Raw genomic sequence first — 16,094 nt, 5'->3', positions numbered from 1 at the left:
ATTTTGAGGATTAAATGAGATAGTGCAGGTAAAGTGTTGAGCAAAGTGGCATACCAATCACTTAGGAAATGTTGGCTGTTATTTTTATGGTGGCCTCTTAGAATTTTCTCGGTTTAAAAAAAAAAAAAAACCCAACAACTTTGTGGGAGCCAAGATAGCAGCAATGGCTTGAGTAGGGGCAGCAGCCTCTGTCCCAGGCAGCCCTGTTAGGAGGGACGCCTTAACTGCAGTGGAAGGAAGGGAGGTGCGTTGACTCTGGGGGCATTGGCTGATTGGCTTCCTGACCTTTGACGAGCCCTGTCACCTCTCTAGACCTCGCTAAACTCATCTGTAGAATGAAAGTCACGCTTTTGAGGTCCCTGTTTCTTCTGTGGGTAAGTCACTGGCTGCGGCTGGGTGGCTCCCGGGCTCCTCTGTGCTGATCTCTGCAGGTGTTTTTGTTTCTGCCTGTGGCTGCACTCCTGGTCATCCTTAGTTATGTAGGTGTATGTGACACTGTTCTCCAGCTCAGAGCCTTTACCACACCCCTGCCCAGCAGCCCACCCGCTGGGGACAAGGAAAAGACAGTGGCAGATGGCTGAGGGCAGGACTACACTTGGAATAAAAGTAACCAGCAGCCGTATCCATGGTGGTTGGTCAGCAAATCCTTTCATTCTGAATCTTCTCAGCATGTGTAATGTTTACCTCTGGTCATCCAAGTGTCTTTTTCCTTAGTGCTGCTGTAACAGACATACCACAAGTGGGTAGCTATAAAGAACATAAATTTGTTTTCTCACAGTTCAGGAGGCTAAAAGTCTGAATTCAGCATGTAGCTCTTGGGGGAAGGTTCTTCCTTGTCTGTTTCAGCTTCTAGTAGCCAACAATCCTTGGAGTTCCTTGGTTTGTACATGGATCTGCCTCCCTTGTCTTCAGATAGCGTCTGTTTCCCCCGTCTGTGCCTGCTTCTGTGTCTAATTTGCTTTTTTTGTAACTCAGAAGTTACTAGGTTTAGAACACACCATACACTGATATGTCCTCATTAACACGGGAAAGAAAACCCTGTTCCCAAACAGGATTACATCCATAGGTATAGGGATTAGAATTCCAGCACATGTTTTGGAAGGACACAATTTAATCCATAATACCAAGAAAAGGCAAAACAGAGTGTGAATCATATATGTGTGGAAAGGAACTTTTTAATATATCAAATTGTAACAGGCACTAAACATCGTGACTTTATTGTTACAACTTTTTCTCAACTCTTCATAATGTTAATTGAACGGTTTTAAGAATAGTAAACATGTGGCAGTAAAAGGAAAATCATTAGCCAAATGAGTCAGTTTTATGTGAAGGAAACCTAACATGCAAGAGAAAAATGTTGGTCAGTTTTCAAACTGCCCAGTTGTTGTTAGGTGCTGTCGAGTTGGTTCCGACTCATAGCGACCCTACGTCCCACGGAATGAAACACCGCTGTCCTGTGCCATCCTCACAGTCGTTCTTATGCTTGAGCCCGTGGTTGCAGCCACTGTGTCAGTCCATCTTGTTGAGGGTCTTCCTCTTACCCTCTACTTTACCAAGCATGATGTCCCTCTCCAGGGACTGATCCCTCCTGATAACATGTCCGAAGTATGTGAGATGTAATTGTGCCATCTTTGCTTCTAAGGTGCATTCTGGTTGTACTTCTTCCAAGACAGATTTGTTCATTCTTTTGGCAGTGGTTATGTTTTCCTTAAGAAGTTGTCGTGTTTTTCGTAAGGACTCCATGAGAATTTATTACTTTCTGAGGACAGTGTTCTCATGGTGTGAGGTGTTTAAACCCAGAATGTGGGGAAGAAAGTAATTTGGAATCAGACAAACATGAAGTAGAGTCCCGGTTGGTGTGGTTGGAAATTAAGTTCTCTGGGCTTCTAGTTTCCTTAACTGTAAAATGGGGATAATAGAATGCACTTCATCAGGTTGTTTTGAGAATTAAGTAGAATAATATCCTAATACTTAATATGGTGCATAGTACATAAGGGCTCAATTAAAAAGTGTTAGTTGTTATCATCATCATTATTGATTAGAATTTCCATAAAATCTTGAAAGCCTGAAGCAAGTTGAGATGCTGTGTAATGGCAAGAAGTAAGGCAGGTAAGGATGTAAAGGGACTGTGTATGGAAGGTGTTCACTCTACCTGATAACTTTTACATAGAGTATTTTCACGTCTCTCTTTTTTTCTCATTTCTTAATAGGAATGAATACTTCCAAAACCAAACTAGAACTCCAGAAACATCTGACAACATTAACTAACCAGGAGCAAGCAACTATTTTTGAGGAAGTTCAGGTACAGTACTTGTTTTTAATTTCCAGAAGGAAAGAAGGCAGGCAGCTTACCCGTGAAATGTTATCTCTGAAAAATAGCAAACTGGTGCCGTTGTAACACCTGAGGAGGCAGCACTGAGTTCCTCTTGGTTTACGTTCAGCAGCCCCTGCACAGGGGACAGGTCAGAATGGCAGAGTCCCATCTCAGCTTTCATGGCGAAAGTGACTAAAACGGGGAAGCCTCTTCCTAAAAAGCTTGAAAGAAATATTTTAGAACCAGGGAAAGGAAATTGTATAGTGGAAAGAGCCTATCTTAGTTACAGTGCTACTGTAGCACAAATATCACAATTGAGTGGCTATAAAGAAAAGAAATTAATTTTCTCACAGTTCTGGAGGCTATAAGATCAAATCAGGGTCTTGGAGGTGTCAATTCCTTCCTTGTTGGAAGCCTCAGGCTCTCCTTGCCTCCTTGACATTGCTTGGCTTATAGATGATCCTCGTATGGTGTCTGCTCCCCAACCCTGTGGGTGTGTGTGTGAGAGAGAAAGAGACATTGTCTATTCTGGTCTTTTATAACTCAGAAGTGATTAGGTTTAGGATCCTTTCTATACTGGTCAGACTTCATTAACATAACACAAGAAAAACCCAATTTCCAAACAGGATCACATCCAGAGGTATAAGGCTAGGAATTCAACACATATTTTGGGGGGACACAGTTCAATCCATAAGAGACCACACTACTCTGGAGGACAGGAGACCTGATGCTGGCCGACATACGCTTGTCTGCTCAATGGGAAACCTCTGCAGCCACTGTCCATTCAGAAATTCAGCCCTAAATGTGGGAGTCGAAGGAGGCAATGTTTTCTATGTGAAACTGAACATAATTGTTCCTCTTCATTTTTTGTTTTGTTTTGAAAATAAATTTAGCTCATGTTATCTGCTGAATGCATATAGTGTATCAACCTAAAAAAGAAAAGAAAAAAACCCAAGCTCATTGGCTTTCTGCACGAATACCTAGAAATTAACTCTCATCCTTTAGATGCAGCGTATCTTGGGGAGACCTCGCTGCATCTGCTGGCATGCCTGTAGTCTGTTCCCTGTGATTCTTCACTGAGTTCATAAAAGATTTCACGTCTACCTTAGCTGAGGGGCGTTTTCTACGGTTTCCTGGCACTTTGCTAGGGAGAACACATCAGAACAAAGAATAAATATCTTTTTATTGGGAGTGGGGTGGGCTTAGGAGTTCAACAAATAGAAGGGTCATTAAAAACAAAAATGATAGAAACTCAGTGGATTTAAGTGCTCTCTTCTTCCTCCTTGGGGGAGACACTATGCAGATGGAGTCCATGATCTGTTTGCTGCTAGTGTAAAGAAATCAAACGATTACCTTCTTCTTTTTAATCACAAGTTTTTCATCGTTAGGTGCTGGGGAGACGATTTCGACTCAGCAGCCCCACATGACAGAGTAGAACTGCCCCATAGGGTTTGTAGGCCGTAATCTTGACGAAGTTTGAATTCTCTTATTCGCTGTTTCTCTTCTACGATAGAATTGATACAGTTTTTAGAGAGAAAGCGTAGAAAATTTCATTTCACAAATAGCCTGGAGGGTAATTGTCACATTATCTCCCTCATTTGGCCTTTAAATTTTCTTCTGAATCAACTTGAGACATACTGCTTTGTTTTTTTTTGAAGCATCTTTAGAGTTCTGTGTACACAATGATCTTATACAAATTTAATGTGCTTTGTACTTGGAATTCAGAAATGGACAGAGAATTTGCTTCCGACTGTTAATGCACTTACAGTTAAAACCTGGCCTTTTCCATCCAGTGCCAACAACCTGCTTGTTGTTCTAGTGCTGTCAGGTCACTTTAAGGAACATCTTTCTAGCAAGCAAGGTGCACATCCCTCCCCTAATGTAGGTTTTCTTTTTTATTTAGACAGCACTGTATGTTGTCAGGTACCATCAAGTCAGTTCCGACTCATAGCGACCCTGTGCACAGCGGAACGAAACACTACCTGGTCCTGCACTATCTCCACAATTGTTGCTATGCTTGAGCCCATCGTTGCAGCCACTGTGTCAGTCCAGCTCCTTGAGAGTCTTCCTCTTTTTAGGTGACCCTCTACTTTACCAAGCATGATGTCCTTCTTCAGGGACTCATCCCTCCTGACAACATGTCCAAAGTATGTGAGATGTAGTCTCGCCATCCTTGCTTCTAAGGAACATTCTGGTTGTACTTCTTCCAAGACAGATCTGTTCGTTATTTTGGCAGTCCATAGTATATTCAATATTCTTTGCCAACACCACAGTTCAAAGGCGTTAATTCTTCTTCGGTCTTCCTGATTCATTGTCCAGCGTTCACATGCATCTGAGGCAATTGAAAACACCATGGCTTGGGTCAGGCGCTCCTTAGTCCTCAAGGTGACATCTTTGCTTTTTGACACTGTAAAGAGATCTCCTGCAGCTGACTTGCCCAACGCAATGCATCTTTTGATTTCTTGACTGCTGCTTCCATGAGTGTTGATTGTGGATCCAAGTAAAATGAAATCCTTGACAACCTCAGTCTTTTTTCCGTTTATCATGATATTGCTTATTGGTCCAGTTGTGAGGATTTTTGTTTTCTTTATGTTTAGGTGTTATCCATACTGAAGGCTGTGGTCTTTGATCTTCATCAGTAAGTGCTTTAAGTCCTCTTCACTTTCAGCAAGTAAGGTTGTGTTATTCGCGTAACAAAGATTGTTAATGAGTCTTCCTCCAATTGTGATGCCCCATTCTTCATATAGTCCAGCTTTTCGGATTATTTGCTCGGCATACAGGTTGAATAGGTATGGTGAAAGGATGCAGCCCTGACGTACACCTTTCCTGACTTTAAACCATGCAGTATCCTCTTGTTCTTTTTGAACGACTGCCTCTTGATCTATGTACAGGTTCCTCATGAGCACAGTTTAAGTGTTCCAGAATTCCCACTCTCTGCAGTGTTATCCATAATTTGTTACGATCCATACAGTCGAATGCCCTTGCATAGTCAGTGAAACACAGGTAAACATCTTTCTGGTATTCTCTGCTTTCAGCCAGGATCCATCTGGCATCAGCAATGATATCCCTGGTTCCAGGTCCTCTTCTGAATCTGGCTTGAATTTCTGGCAGTTCCCTGTCGATATACTGCTGCGGCTGCTTTTGAATTATCTTCAGCAAAATTTTACCTGCGTGTGGTATTAATGATATTGTTTGATAATTTCTGCATTTGTGGGATCACCTTTCTTGGGAATAGGCATAAATATGGATCTCTTCCAGTCTGTTGGCCAGGTAGCTGTCTTCCAAATTTCTTGGCGTAGATGAGTTGAGTACTTTGAATGCTGCATCTGTTTGTTGAAACATCTCAATTGATACTCCATCAATTCCCAGAGCCTTGTGTTTCGCCAGTGCCTTCAGTGCAGCTTGGACTTCTTCCTTCAGTACCATCAGTTCCTGATCATGTGCTACCCCCAGAAATGGTTGAACATCGACCAATTCTTTTTGGTATAGTGACGCTGCGTATTCCTTCCATCTTCTTCCATCTAGCAGTGTGAAATCAGGATTGTGGTACTTGACTATCTCTTTCCTTATTTGAGTATCTGATGGAAACTGTGTCTGGACAAATGCACTTTTTGCATATAACATCTGGAACATTTTATAGTATCAGGGTTCGTGGCCTGAAATCCAGGTCGACAGCCTCTGCTCTGGCCTCTAAAATGTTTAATCCTTGAATCTAAAATTTGAAAGAACAGAAGTCCTTAATGAAAACAATCCCTTCTAATCATTTACTGTTTTTCCTTGTGTAACAGGAGCAACTTAACTTTTAAGATGATTGTTTTCTTTAGGAGAAGAAATGCCAGAAGGCCTGGGTTGGTGTTACCTTTGCTTCTAGTACCTGTGATGTGAGGGAAACAATCATTATTCCTTAGTTAGATGGGGAAGCACGTTGCCAGGAATGGCGTTGACCAAGACTCAAGTCCCTTTATGACACCCTGACTTTTTTTTAAAGGGCAGGCTAGACGTTCCGGATAGGGAAAGAGGAAGAGCTGGGAAATGGATAATCGCCAGTAAAGAAGGCGTATGTTCAAAGCTTATAGACTAGACGCTTCGGTGTATCTCCAGACTAATTCAGTTTTGTTTCCATATTCAGAGAAAATTACATATTAAATTAGATGGTCTTTTAAAAACTGACTCTGACTGGATGTCTCAAATCCAAAGAATTCAAGAGCTGGAGGGGAGGAGACCTTGGAGTTGATTTCATTATAATCCTCACTTTAACAGATGAGGAAGCTAAGATTCAATGACTTGCCTTTGGTCACTTGTAGGCAACAACTAGAACCTAGATGTCCTGATTTATAGTCCGGTGTGTGCTTTGCCACTACCCTGTCTGAAAAAGAAAAGGCATAGAATTTAAGGAAAAAAGAAAAGGGAAAAGAAATTGAGTTGCCTGCCATGATATTTTGTGTGGAAGTACATGTGTCATGAGGCTTCCACAAAGTACTTCATGACTGCTGCATTTTACATGTGGGACCATGACCCTGAATTCAGTTGCTGTTTTTCTTTCCAGTTCCCTTAACCATAAAAGTTTATAAATGTGTAGTTGTGATGGCTCTTGACCTCCGAGTGTTTACACAGATTTTGATCTTTCCTTCTGTTTTTAAAACTATTTATTTATTAAATATTTTTACTAGGCCTCTATCTGATATAAAATATTTATGTTGGTTATAAGGACGGCAGAGATCGAAAGCTAAAGCTGACCCACTAGCCTGAGTGCCTGTTCTTTGTTAAAATTATGTGCACTTTTAGGATCGTTGGTGCCCCCTAGTGAGATGATTGGGTAAAATCACTAGTTAATGGATGGGTGGAAGCTATTAGCATGTCCAAAGCGATAATTAGCAGTTTTGTTGACAATTAAAAATAAATGTAATATATTGGGGTTTTGTTTTTGTTTTTAAAGAAATTGAGACCAAGAAATGAGCAGCGAGAGAATGAATTGATTATTTCTTTCTTGAGATGTTTATATGAAGAGAAACAAAAAGATCATGTTCATATTGGGGAGATAAAGCAGGTATGGCTTTTTTGTCTCTTCTCATAATTTTTACCCATACACTGTATAAGCAGAGTCTTGAGGGTTATATGAAGCTCTGAAACATCTTTTCCTCTGTGTTTTATTTAAATTTGTTGCATGTGTAGGGTAAATGTGGGGATGTTTAAATTGTGCCTGGAGAAGATGGGAGAAGTTTCTGTCCACATCTTAGTGGAGGTGGCTTAGAGTGCCAAGAACAAATTTTAAAGAACTGGCTACTGCCACCATGAGCTACACGGACTGTAGGAAGCCGGTCTCAGGCACCTCACCTTCCTCCCTTGTAAAACGGAAATAACATTGTATCATTGGAATTATAAAGTGCCTGAAAGTTATTTGTAATAGAAATGCTATGTGAATGTAAGACAGTATTACTGAGAAATCAGATACAATATTAGAAAGCCTGATTTATCTGTTATTCAGATAGAGAATTTCCATTAATTCCATTTTGCATAATGGAGCTACAGAGTACGCCTGCCACCCTCTACTGTCTATAAACTCTATTTAAATTTTCTGCTCATGGGGCTCTATGTCAGAAGCTGGGGCTCCCTGCAAATCTCTGCCACCAAAGAGCCTCAGGCTTGGAAGTCAGTATACACGGTACCATGGGCCATTTTCCTATGTCTTTTGGACTCTGTGTGAGCCAATTTATAATAAACCATTATAGCTTCAAACCATGTGCATTTGTGTTTACTAAGACTACCTCTGGCCAGAAAATCTAAAGAAAAGTCAGTGAAGGATATGAAAATTCCTCAGTTTTCCTAAAGTATATTGCGTTTTTTTTTTTTTTTTAATTAACACTTGTTGTTGAATGCTCATTCTAAAGGCTTATTCTAAATGCTCAGTAGTGTGTCTCACCCTTGCTCTCTTCCATACATTCAGCCCTTTATTCTTCTGGTAACCTCTCATGATGCAGTTTTACCTGAACATACACATAGCAACTCTGCTCATTCGATTTCTTCATCTGAGCTGGCTATGGCAATTATGTGCTTTTTTGAACTCTTAGAGCCCACGTAGTATCCGACATTGTTTTTATCTCTTTGCCCAGCTGTAGAGTCTGTCAGCAGTGACCTAAGGCCAGTGTTGTCTGTGTTTTTGGCCTTTGGGTACTATGAGTTGTAATTCCTCTCCCTCTAGCCTGGACTCTCCTGTTCACTTTTGAATATGCCAGCCCCCCAGTCTAAGTTTTCAGTTAATTCACTAGTTCTCCTTTCAGTCTCGTTCTTTTTTCTCTTCCACCCCCCCCCCCTTTATTTTTTTTGGGTGGGGGCCCACTAGTAGCTTTTTCCCTATTCTGATTTTCTTTCTCCTATGTTGGTCTGACTTGTTCCAACAGGAAAATGATCGTTTTGAAATAATTTATAACTATTAGAAAGGGAAATGAAGCCTTGATGGTGGATGGAAACTGTTCTTTTATTAAACATTTGACGTAAATGTGGGCTCATTTTTGTAGAACAGGGTGATAGCTTTATGATTTGGCATGTATTAGTCCAATGGAGAAATATATTTAATGGATTTTTTTCCATTTTCAAAACATCAGAGAATTTAATGTCAAAGTTACTGAGGTTCACAGAGCAGAACTGACCTCTGCACAGAGCTTTCCCCAGGTCCTGAACGCTCTAACCCAGCGGGCTCCCATCTGTCTGGAGAGATGTTACCCTGATCCCCGATGTGGCCGGGCATCCCCCAGGCTGGGTGCCAGAGCAGCAGCCAGTTAGTCATATGAAGCTTTGAGATTCACCAGTAGATTCCTGCTCTCATTTTTCTGCTCTTAGATAGTTTAATCACATAGATTTCATTAACTTCTTGTTTCACCTGAAATTTCCTGTAGCCTTTGAAAATATGTTATGATGTAACTTGGGCAGAGGTAGAACCATGGCTTTGACAGTGAACTTTACTGGCCACTGGCCTTCAAAGTGGACCGAGAAAAATGAGCACCGAGCTCCTCAAATCAGCAGTGACACCGTGCATACTTTTCAAAGACAAAATGATTGTGCCAGATAACTATCAAAGGAGTTATTTTCTGTAAATTAGAAAAAAAAAAAGGAATGAAACCTTTGATCTTATGGAAAAGGATTCAGATTGGGCAAAGGCCTATAAGCTAATTAAAGCTAGAGAGTGTCACGTTTTAGTCAAGGGACATATCATTTCTATTTGTAGTCACAGAGCTGGTACAAAAGTTAATAGTATTAAGTCAACTGCCATCTATCAGATATTTGCCAGAATATTACTCGTTCTTTGTCATCAGGTGCCGCTGGGTCGGTTCCTGTTCATAGCAACCCTATAGGACAAAATAGAACTGCCCAGTAAGGTTTCCAAGGAGCAGCTGGTGGATTTGAACTCTTAACCACTATGCCAGCAGGGCTCCAGAATATTACTAGATATGGCTGTAAGTGCTTTACATGAATTATTCCATTTAGTCCAGATTCTGAGCTAGGTGGTAGTGTACCCATTTTAGAGACAAGGAAATGGAGAACAGGTTAAGCACTTTGCTAGTAAGTGGTGGAGCCAGTTTGTCTAAGGTCTAAGGATATTGTCTTAATGATTATTTTTTAGGAGCCTAACAAAATTTAATGTTATATAACTATCTATTGATTAGCCTAGGTCTATAGTCTAGTAAATAGGTATTTCTTTTTTTAAATAATATTTTATTAAAAATTTCAGACATACAGAAAAGTTGAAAAAATGTGCAGTAAATACTCATGTACCTACCACCTGGATTTTGTGATTTTTAGCATTTTGTTACAGGTGTTTTGTCACATGTCTACGCATCTATCATTACATCTTATTTTTTGGTGCCTTCCAGAGTACGTTTCTGATACCAGTACTCTTTATCCCTAACACTTCAGCATGCATATCTTTCACTAGAATTTAATATTTTTTTGTTTTTTAAGAAAAAATTCACACGCAGTTGGTTGCAGAAATAGTTAAGTGTACATTTGATGAATTTTGAGGCACGCATACATTCACGTGGCCCAAGATCCTATTGAGACACAGAACATCTCCATCGCACCAGAAAGTGCCCTCCACCCCATTCCTTTCTGAATCCTCCCCACAACTCTCGCCACACTGTGCCAGGCAGCTGATGGTTTGTTTCACAATAGATTAATTTTTGCCTAGTCTAGAACTTCTTATAAATGGAATCATATAGTATGTATTCTTTTAGTCCTGCCTTCTTTCACTTAGGATACAGTTTTTGCTATTTATCCATGTTGTTACATGTATCAGTAGTTCATTCATTTTTATTCCATGTATTAATACCTAAGTTTGTTTATCCATTCTTCTGTTGATGAATACCTGAGATACTTCCAGTTTCTGGCTATTATGAATAAAACTGCTATAAAAGATAAGTTTTGACAACACAAGTAAGATGGATTCTGAGCTGAGAACTTCAGTGTAACATCTGAATTGAAAACTTGGCTCCAGACTTTCATGCTTAAGAGTTCATCCGTCTGTGGAGGGATGGGCAGTATAGCGACTGCAGTATAATTCACTATGTTGATACTGTCAGCTGCTGTCGAGTCGGCCCCTGACTCATGGCGACCTCATGCACAATGGAGTGAAACACTGTCCAGTCCTGCACCATCTCCATGATCGGACCGTCGTGATCCGTAGGGTTTTCATTGGCTGATTTTCGGAAGTAGATCACTAGGTCTTCCTTCCATAATTCACTTTTTTTTTCTAGTTGCTGTGAGTTGGTTCCATCTCATGATGGCCCCGTGTGTATCAGAGTAGAACTGTGTTCCATAGGGTTTTCAATGGTTGATTTTTTGGAAGTAGATTGCCAGGCCTTTCTTTCAAGGCACCTCTGGGTGAACTCAAACCTCCAACCTTTGTGTTAACAGCTGAGTGCTTAACTGTTTGCACCACCCAAGGACTCCATAATTCACTATACTGTCCCCACATTGCAAACTTATCTAAGCACCAACCTCATCCTCAAAGGAGAAATTTTTAGATACTTATTTTAAGGTAAACATGAATATATTATTTTCTAAATGTGAATTTTTCTTATGAGGATTCCATATTATGGCAATAGACATAGAAAGATCCTTTTAGGTTGTAGAGGAGACTAGAAGAAGCATTTAATTAAGTGTTCAGAGATTCTTATGGCCCGATAAACAAAACAAAACAGTTTTTCTTGTGGGTATACAGGATCTGCTATCTGACGCCATTTTTTTTTTTAATCTCTAAGCCAATATCTTTTCTGTTTTTTAAACCAGTCAACTCAATTTGCTTCTGTTTTTTGAAAACTTTAATTATGAGCTTGAAAGCAAGTCCCCAGCTTTTTCACTTTGTGAGTAAACTGGCGTCAAGTGGGAGGCAGGCCTTGTGGGCCCTTTGTGGCTAATCCCCTTTGCCCTGGAGGCTGCCTCAAGTCTGGACAAGCTCTGTTCTTGGTAAATGATTGTGCAGGACAAATTGCAGCTAGCAAGGCACCTACCTGTCGTGCATAATGTGTAGCAAGAACTTAGTATTTGTTGAGTGAGTCTTTATGTTACCTCGGGCATGTGTTTCCCATGGGATGGGCCTGCCTGGTGGTCATAGCTGATTCATTTCTCAGCAAGCAAAAATGAAGTGTCTATAGAGTATGCTCAGAACTATGAAAATACAAATTTAAATGATAATCTCCTTTCTTAAAGGAATTTCTAAGCTATTTCTCACCTTGTGTGCCAGAGACCCAGGTTTGATTCCTGGCAAATGCACTTCAAGCATAGTTACCACCCCCATCTGTCAGTGGAGGTTTACGTGTTGCAATGATGCCGAACAGATTTCAGCAGAGCTTCCAGACTAAGACAGACTAGGAAGAAAGGCCTAGTGATCCACTTCTGAAAATCAGCCAGTGAAAACCTTATGGATCGCAACGGTCAAATCCTGTCATACATGGGGTTACCATGAGTCAGGGACCATTTAACAACAAAAACAAATCATTGTTTTAATGCATGTGCTAACTCTCATGCAAGTAGAGCTATAGATGATTGGACAAAGCCAATTGTACCTATTATCAGAATCTTTCTCTTTTATGCCTTGAAAATGTGTTGAATAACCTTCATTGGTGAATTAACATTTCACGAATTCAAAGAAGATGTAGGATGTTTGGATGGCAGATAAGTGAACAAATCTAAAATCCTCAATCTCAGTAGGAATCAGGGAAAGGCAAATTAAAATGAGAGACCATTTCACACCCATCAGTTGGCAGAAATTTTAAAAATCTGATGATACCATGTAAAGATGAATTCTCCTATGCTGCTGCTGTGAGTATGGATTGTTACCATTTAGGAGAGCAACTTGACAACATCTAGTATAGCTGCAAATGCATAAACCCAGTGACCGAGCAAGGACATTCCTATTTATTTTCCTTGCAAAAACTTTCATATGTGTGCATGAGGAGATGTGTACAAGAGATGTCACTGCAGTCTAATTTATAGAAATGAAAAAAGAAAAAGAAATAAATGCTTAATAACGGGAACATGAATGAATCGTGTTATAATTGTGCAGTGAAACGTTGTACTCTGGTTGAAGTGAGTGAGCCAAAGAACAGCTGTCAGCAGGGATCCATAGCAAAAACACAATTCAAAAAGAAAGCTATGTACCGTATGATATCATTCATTTAAAGTTTTAACTGCATGTAAACCAATACATATGTTTAATGGAAACATAACAGATATGTACAAATGTGAAACAGGAAGTGATAGGATCAACCCCAAATTCAGGAGAATGATTATTTCTGTGGATGGAGTGAGGGAGAGTGGTGTCCAGGAGGCTTCAAAGATGGCTGTCATTTTTGTTTCTTATTAAAAGTAGGAGACAAATGTAATAGTTAATAACCATGTTGTTGTTGTTAGCTGCCGTCAAGTCAGCCCCTGACTCATGGGGACCCCATGCGCAATCGAATGAAATGCTACCTGGTCCTGCACCATCCTCATGATCAGTTGCAGATTGGACCATTGTGATCCATAGGGTCTTCATTAGGCTAATTTTCAAAAATAGATCTCCAGGCCTTCTTCCTAATTCATCTTAGTTTGGAAGCTCTGTTGAAACCTGTTCAGCATCAGAGCAACACAAAAGCCTCCACTGACGCGTGGTGGCTGCGCATGAGGGATGTTGACTGGGAATTGAACCTGGGTCTCCCCCACGGAAGACAAAAATTCTGCCCTTGCCCTCGTGGTAAGTAACTATGATTGGTGACATTTTTTTTAGTGCCAGGTATGTTCTAAGTGCTTTATGTGTAATTAAATCTCACAGTGACTCTGTGAGGAAAATTCATTGTGCATCCTCCATCTGTAGGTGGAGGAACTGAGAGGAACAATAGGTAATAATTTGCCCAGGCACACAGCTAGGAAACAGCCAAGCCAGCATTTTGCCTGGACATGGAGCTCCAGAATCTGTGTCCCTCACTGTTCACTAACCAAAACCAAACCGACAGCCTTGAGTCAATTCCAACTCGTAGCAACCTCGTAGGACAGAGTATAACTGCCCTATAGGGTTTCTAAGACTGTAAATCTTACTGAAGCAGAATGCTACGTCTTTCTCCTGGAGAGCAGCAGGTAGGTTCTAGCTGCCATCCTTTCGGTTAGCAGCCGAGCGCTTAACCACTGTGCCACCAGGGCCCTTCAACACCTGTCAGAATGCTCACTGTGCCGAAGCTGGGTGGTGGGTACAAAGATATTTTTTGTATTAGTCTCTACACTTTTCTGAATGCTTGAAATATTTAACAACAACAAAAACAAATTATGTTGGTGTTTAGAGTAATGGTGGAGGTTTGTTTGCTTGAATGTTTGTCTAACAAAATCATTGTCCAGCAGGAAACACTCAGGTGAGAATCCATATGAGTAAGAAGCAATTGAATTTAGATGTTTGTTGCAATTTTTTAAAAAACTATACCTCCTTGTACTTCATTTAGTGGTTGGAAAATATCGAAACTCCATTATCTGTTGAGTTTCATGTTATGGTCAGTTAAGGGAGAGAAGTTGGGGAGCAGAGGAGAATGAAGGGTATGATGAAAACAGTAGAAGTGCAAGAGAAGAGCTCCATAGAAAGAGATGAAGGAATTAGTGTAGAGTGGATTTTTCACTGGATAAATTGATTTTGTCTCACTCTCTGAAATGCCCCGAAAGGGAAGTTATTACTTTATTTTGAAAAGCTAATACTAGTTACTCCTGTACCAGGAGCTGTGCTCAATGCTTTACATACTTTACCTGTTATATTCTAATAACGTAGTGTTACAATTAGATACTACTGTTGGTCTCAGTTTACAAAGAGGAAATTGAGGTGCAGATAAAGTCAGTAACTTGTACAAGGTCACATTTAGTAAATGACAGATATCTAATCTGATTCCAGAGTCCAGGCTTTAAACTACTTTAACAGATTGGTTTCAAAGCACATTTCCTCATTTTGTTTGGGGTAGCCAAAGCAACTCTTTGAGGCAGAATTAGTTTTAGGATTTGTAAGCCATGTCACTAAGGAGCAAATGAAATGAGATAACAGACAGAATCAGCATAATAGCCTGGTGTCAAAAAGATGCACCCTAGGGATTTTTCATCCCCTTAAAAAAGAAAGGAAAAGAAGAAAAACCTGACTTAACGCTTCATTATTTTGCTTTTTCAGACATCACAGGTCGTAGCAGAGAATATTGGAAGTGATTTACCGCCTAGTGCCACTCGATTTAGGCTAGATATGCTGAAAAACAAAGCAAAGAGATCTTTAACAGAGTCTTTAGAAAGTATTTTGTCCCGGGTAAGTAGCATAATTTCTCCTGATTTAAATTAAATCCTTTTTAAAGAGAGAATGGGGGTTCAGTTCTATGCTTTTATTCCATCAGTGTTCATCATAAAACAAAATAGGGCAAAATTTTTTTTATGTCTTCTCAGTCTTAAAGCAGTGTTATCTACATTTAAAATTCAGTTTTTTTTTTTTTTGTTTTTTTTTTTTAAATTGTACTTTAGATGAAGTTTTACAGAACAAACTAGCTTCTCATTAAACAATTAGTACTCATATTGTTTTGGGACATTGGTTACCAACCCCATGACATGTCAACACTCTCCCTTCTCGACCTTGGGCTCCCCATTACCAGCTTTCCTGTTCCCTCCTGCCTTCTAGTCCTTGCCTCTGGGCTGGTCAGCCCCTTTAATCTCATTTTGTTTTATGGGCCTGTCTAATCTTTGGCTGAACGGTGAACCTCAGGAGTGACTTTATTACTGAGCTAAAAGGGTGTCTGGGGGCCATACTCTTGGGGCTTCTTTAGTCTCTGTCAGGCCAGTAAGTCTGGTCTTTTTTGTGAGTTAGAATTTTGTTCTTCATTCTTCTCCAGCTCTGTCCAGGACCCTCTATTGTGATCCCTGTCAGAGCAGTCAGTGGTGGTAGCCAGGCACCATCTAATTGTACTGGACTCAGTCTGGTGTAATATTCAGTTTTTAACTGGGCCTAGGTTAAAAAGATACTCTTTTGTACTGCATTATTTGTTTTGTGAAAAAAGGTCATTCATTGACCAGTTTCTATCAAGAGCTCAGAGTAGATACATTGAGGTGTGGGTTCTGTTCTCCCGAGTGTCACTAGGTGCAACTTAAAATACCCGTTACTGTCATCTGCTGCTGTTATGTGTTTGGAACACTTTGTAGCAAGGGACAGCAAACTGTGACCCATGGGCCAAATCCCACCCATCACCTGTTTTTGTAAATAAAGTTTTATTGAAACATAGCCACATCCATTTGTTTACTTATT

At 40.2% G+C, this 16,094-nt stretch overlaps 1 protein-coding gene across 5 annotated transcripts in view; it reads left to right on the top strand.

The window, feature by feature from the left end:
• TBC1D1 (TBC1 domain family member 1) overlaps positions 1-16,094 on the top strand; it is a 276,672-nt gene that overhangs the window by 135,084 nt on the left and 125,494 nt on the right. For all 5 annotated transcript variants that reach the window (XM_023738964.1, XM_023738962.1, XM_023738960.1 and 2 more), the window contains 3 exons: positions 2,211-2,302; positions 7,251-7,361; positions 14,982-15,110. In XM_023738964.1, coding sequence (XP_023594732.1) covers positions 2,211-2,302; positions 7,251-7,361; positions 14,982-15,110 — 332 coding nt within the window. The remainder of the gene's footprint in view (positions 1-2,210; positions 2,303-7,250; positions 7,362-14,981; positions 15,111-16,094) is intronic.

The sequence above is a fragment of the Trichechus manatus genome, unplaced genomic scaffold, assembly GCF_000243295.1.
Source record: "Trichechus manatus latirostris isolate Lorelei unplaced genomic scaffold, TriManLat1.0 scaffold00126, whole genome shotgun sequence".
NCBI classification, from domain to species: domain Eukaryota; kingdom Metazoa; phylum Chordata; class Mammalia; order Sirenia; family Trichechidae; genus Trichechus; species Trichechus manatus.
The sequence above is the reverse complement of the archived record's forward strand: the minus strand, read 5'-3'. Positions and strand labels throughout refer to the sequence as shown.